This window comes from Aplysia californica, unplaced genomic scaffold (genome assembly GCF_000002075.1).
Source record: "Aplysia californica isolate F4 #8 unplaced genomic scaffold, AplCal3.0 scaffold00310, whole genome shotgun sequence".
In the NCBI taxonomy this organism is placed as follows: domain Eukaryota; kingdom Metazoa; phylum Mollusca; class Gastropoda; order Aplysiida; family Aplysiidae; genus Aplysia; species Aplysia californica.
Window position 1 is genome coordinate 26,090 of NW_004797580.1, and position 5,677 is coordinate 31,766.

Sequence of the window (5,677 nt, forward strand, 5' to 3'; positions counted from 1 at the left end):
GTTGATTTATCATTTCCTGGATTGCTTGATTGATTCATTTATTCTTAGAACAGTGTCTTGGTTGGTTGATTGATCGATCGATTGAATGATTGGTTGATTTATCGATTAATTTATCGACGGATTGATTGACCGACCTATTGATTGATTGTTTGATTGATCGATAACCGATTGACTGATTAATTTGATCGATTGGTTGATCGATTTGATTGGTTGACTGATTGACTGATTGAATGACAAATTGACTGATTGATTGATCGATCGTTAGATCAATTTTCCAGAGTGGCTTTTTATTTGTCCGATGTGCCTGCGTTGTCTCCCCAGCCCCGGCCGAGGTGATCGACAAACACCAGCTGACCAGGCCCCGGCACGTGCGTGTTGGCGCGTACGCCAGGCTGTCGTGTCAGGCCGCGGGAATTCCCCCGCCCCGGATTGAGTGGCGGAAGAACGGGGAGCTGGTGAGTATAATAAAGATAATGATAATAATGATAATAATAGTAATGGTAATAATAGTAATGATAATAATGATAATGATGATGATGATAATAATAATAATAATAATAATAATAATAATAATAATAATAATATTGTTAATGATAATGATAAGAATAATGATGATGATGATGATAATAATTATAATAATGATAATAATAACTAATGATAATAATAATAATGATAGTAATAATTATTATTAATAATAATAATAATAATAATAATAATAATAATAATAATGATAATAATAATGCATAGCGCATGTCACCACTCGAAAGTAAGCTCTATGCGCTACATACTAAACCTACAGTATAGGGGTGGTGGTGACGTTTCGTTTGCTACCTTTAGTTTTAGTTTTAGTAAGGTTTTGCGGCGCCTACAACTGCATATTTAATAAGGTCATATGTGTCGCAGCATGGTGGGATCAGGCACTCGTCAATTTTGGGGCATATAGAGTTATTGTATAATAACTGGTGGTGGGGCACCTAGAAATCGTGTTTGGGGGTCAAATTTTGTAAATTGGATTTATTACATGTTACAGTACCTGGACACTTCCTGAACAATATCCAGAAACATATGTAAGCCTTGCTACACCCTAAAGCTGTGGGGTTTTTTGACAGTTTTTTCGGCGAAAGCACAATCATGTTGTCTAGCCTTTTCTTACCAGTATCGGCTGTTTTCTCACAATTCTATTTTTTCACATACTATCCCATTTTTCTGCTCTGTTTCTTATTCAATTTTAATGTAACTTTCACAGGGTACCAACAACACCTAGTTCTAAATTTTGGCTTGTTGAATTTTTTTTATTAATGTAGTAATTTTTGATTTATGGGCTTAGAAAGCATGAATTTCCCTTTTTTCCACTTTTTTGCAACATCTCAATTGTAATTGTCATAAAATAAAAACAAAATCATATATCAAAAATTCAACAAGCAAAATTTAAGAGCTACATATGTGCTGTTGGCATGCCAAATTAGAAGTGAATCAGTCAATAAATAAGGAAATAAAATGGGATTGAAAAAGGTATACAAAATCCAATATGGCCGCCGTTTACATAGCAACCGATTCACAATATACTTTTTGAACTATTGTTCCCCAATAACACACGATGTCCCACAGCAAATATCGGCACTCTAGGCCGTGTAATAGCCAAAATAGACCTCAGGTGCCCCACCAGTCCTTAAAGCCTGTACATTCGCCTTGCATTTGGTGAAAAAATACACATCTATATTGAATAGAAGTCGAGATGTTTGCGAATGAAGAAGGTGGGGGTCACCTGGGTTCAGAGGTAAAATTAGTGAGAAAATAGCCGCCAAAGATGAGTTATTTCCTTAGCTTGAGAGTTCGTGACAACTGAACATTTACTTTTTTTGTACCTTTAATAATCAAAGTTTTTTTCAGTAAAGTCCACACAGAAATGTGTTCTTTATTGGGAATGCAAAGTGTTGAGCCAAAAAGCAAAAATTCGATAAAAATTCACAAAGCTGCGGAAAAATGCTTCCTTTTTCACTTTGATTATTTTGACGAGCGCCTGTTTTCACCACACTGCCTCACATATGATTCTCGTTTGTAAACCTATTGAAAATTCGTCTTAACACAAAAGTAACACTAAACTCGGAAGCAGCGTATCAAAATCAACAAAATGACTCGTGGGTGACTCTTTTTCTTGCTGGATTTGAAACATCCCAAAAAAGAAGTATTTTTGTTCAGATTGCATCATGTGTCATTTTCGGATTACAAAGAGGACGACTGTTGTCACTGAAAGTGTAATTACTAATAAACCCCTAAAAGTTTCACGGCACATGATCAACATAATACGATCATAAACGTGAAGAAGGTGACTGGTCTGTTTGTTTGTTTGTTTCTGTAAGGTTTTACGAGAATTTTATCTCTAGATCTCCATCTTTTCTGTCCATACTGCCTTCTAGTTACACCTCTAATTTTTCCAGCATTTTTTTTTGTGTGTGCTGCAAGCAAGCACCGTAAAACAATTCTTACTACCAGAACTAAAAAAATCCCCCCGTCCCTACATCCCCCCTCCCCCCAGCTGCGGACGTTCGACAAGAACAACCCTGTGGAGAAGAAGGTGGAGAAAGACACGTCCCCGGTGTCCTTGACCTCTGTGCTGATGGTCAAGGTCACGCAGTCGGCCGCTTACACCTGCTCGGCCATCAACAAGCCCATCGAGGGCCGAGTCAACGACTCTGTCGTCATCAACGTCACGGCTGTTCCGCTCCCAGGTAGGTCGCTTGACAAGTCTGGCTGGCACATATAATGCTTATATATATAATATATATATGTGTGCGTGTGTGTGTGTGTGTGTGTGTGTGTGTGTGTGTGTGTGTGTGTGTGTGTGTGTGTGCGTGTGTGTGTGTGTGTGTGTGTGTGTGTATGTATTGTGTTATACAAGTGTGGCTGGCATATATACATGTATATTGTGGTATACATCATCGCTGTGCCGCTCCAAGGCGGGTGACTCTGCAAGTCGTCGCCGGCATATTATATTTAAGTAAGTAAGTAAGTAAGTTTATTCAGTGTTTAAGACCATTGGCCCACATCACATCACATAAAACACTCATTTGATAAATAAAGCTTCATAATGAATAGGTACAGGTTGTGCACATATCTCTTATCATGGGTCAAACATTGCATATTTCTGTCACTGGGCCGAGCCAGGCTGGGAGGGATTAACAATTTCCTTTGATGGCTGGCATATATGGTCACTTTTAAGGACAAACGGGCTAACCCAGATTTCGGATTTCTACCTATAGGAGAAGTTTGGTTTCGTTGGTGTGTATATTTGTTTGGGTATAGAGAAAACTTTCCTTGTCTTTTGAAGAAACTGAACAAGGTTGGGGGGGATGGGTGGAGTTTACCTTCGATTTTCTCCAAACAACATTTTTTGAGATAGCCCTTTTCTGCTTAAAAGCGACCATATATACATGTATATTGTGGTATACATCACGGCCATGCCGCTCCCCGGTACTACAAGTGTGGCTGGCAAATGTTCGCTTTTAAGCACAAGGGGGCTATCCCGAAAAAAATGCTGTTTTGAGAAAATCGAAGGTAAAGTTTTTGCCCCTTGTTCAGTTTCTTTAAGAGACAAAGAGAGTTTTCTCCATAGCCAAACAAATATACGCACCAATGAAACCAAACTTGTCCTAAAGGTAGGGCAATGCCCATATTTGGTGCAGTTTAAGATTTCTGGAAAGCCACGAAATCTGGGTTAGCCCGCTTGTCCTTAAAAGTGACCATGTATTCATGTATATTGTGGCCGTGGACGTCTGGAAAGAAGAACGAGGGGTTGATGCTGACCAGATGCGAAAAAGGTTGATCGAAGAATTGTTGATAACTTTCTTGTTTGTGATACAATTGACCTCAAAATTGACCCAAAGCTAAATCATACATCGGGATAATGTTTTATAAAGTTCATTATTGCGTTTGCACAACGGAAAGATGATAAAGCAGCCCCCCACCCCCCTGTATATTGTGCTTTTTCCGTGAAGATGTATCAGGAGACGTATTATAATCTCTCAAATCACCCTGTGCATTATTTTCTAGGGCATACGGGGTAGTATCTGTTACAAACGTAAAGTTCCAAGTGAAAGTCCTTTTTGAAGCGTGCTGCAAATTTTGAAAGGTTTGGGTCTATAGAAGATAATAACCTGAATTTTCAGAGTGTGCTGCAAATTTTGAAAGGTTTGGGTCTATAGAAAATTATAACCTGAATTCTAAGCCCTGAGTAACACACGGAAAGCAGCTTGTAAAAACAACGCACTCTTGAAAAGGTTAAGCTGGTGGTCCGCCCATTCGGTGAACTCTGACCTATACCTTGTCCTCCTACCAAAGTTCTGATGAAGTTGGGACCTTTTTTATGATAAAGGGGGACAGAGCCAGAATTTCCAGCAAGACAGAGGGCTGCCCCGCATGTTGCCAGAGCAGCTGCTGTTTTCTTCTGAGAAGGATCAACAACCATTTTGGTCACTGGACAGTCAGTCCTGGGTGGGTGGTTGGCGGGTGCTCTGGTGCGGTTTGCTTCTTCTTTCCTATCAAACATTGATCGTCCCTTTCTCCCCTCCTTCTTTTTAGTTTTTGTCACTCTCTTGTTACACCTCTAATCTTCTGGCGCTCATATGACCGTATGCAATTGCGAGCGCCGTAAAACTCCTACTAAAACTAAAAGTCAGTCCGACTGAGCGCATCTGGGTCCCAAACGGTCCGGACCTGAATCCACTGGACTTTCTATATTGGATAGAATATTATATACTAGCTGGGTACCCCGTTCGATGAACAGACTCAGTCGTCAGGTCATTGTGGTTTCAGTGCGCACTGCATGTGAACGGAAGTCTCAATTTTTATATTATCATGGAAAACGAAATATGTCTTGAACACTGCATTGAAATGACGAATGGGAAAATCGTAAACGGCCTATAGTGGTTTTTTTTCTATTTTTCTAAATTGTGTAGGCGAATGCAAGCACTTACTGAATTGATAGAAACTTAGCCTGGTCTTTGAACTATCTTCAGTAATTTTTCATGGTTCTATGTTGCGTAGTTTTTTTTTTCCAGCTATAAAACAATCATCCACATGTACGCAATTATATTATAATTATATCGATGTTTGAGGAATTTGTATGGGGGAAAAGCTTAAAAAGTATCCAAGACTTGAGAGAAACCACTCATGGCACGAAACAGACAGTCTCCCGGATAGTGTCAACGCCTCATTGTCCATTTCTCTCCGCGTGTCACAATGTGCTTTACTAGAAATATTTCTATGCTGAAACCTTTGCAGTCGTTTATGCATTTCTTCTTCTGTAATTTCCGTTGTCTTTGTTTCGTATTAACGTATGTTTTTTTGTGTTTGTTTTGGGGTTTTTTTTTTGGTATATATATTTTTGTTTGTTTTGCGATTTCTCTTATATATGTTCTTTTCCCGGCATAAAAAAAAATGTTGCCTCGTCAAAGAGATGGCTTGGATGGTGTTTGTAACTTTATTATTTTTTTCCTTAACATGTCTTTGACTTTGAGATGCCATCACGAACAATGTTTATAGTGCTTTGTGAACGTGTTAACTTGAGCCCCCTTTCTAGGCATGACACCGTTTTTTATGTTCTATTTTCCTTGCTGGTGTGTGCAGGATGGCATTTTTGACACAGCTGGAGACGGAGGGAGAGAGAGAAGAAGGGGGG

At 39.2% G+C, this 5,677-nt stretch overlaps 1 protein-coding gene across 1 annotated transcript in view; it reads left to right on the forward strand.

The window, feature by feature from the left end:
* Window positions 1–321: 321 nt before the first annotated feature.
* The window catches only part of LOC101849302 (muscle, skeletal receptor tyrosine-protein kinase), a gene marked incomplete at its 5' end in the record, with an annotated part of 131,685 nt that continues 126,329 nt past the window's right edge, over window positions 322–5,677 (forward strand). Inside the window, 2 exon segments of the mRNA XM_013084695.1 lie at window positions 322–455; window positions 2,537–2,729. Of these exon segments, the coding sequence (XP_012940149.1) occupies window positions 322–455; window positions 2,537–2,729 (327 nt within the window).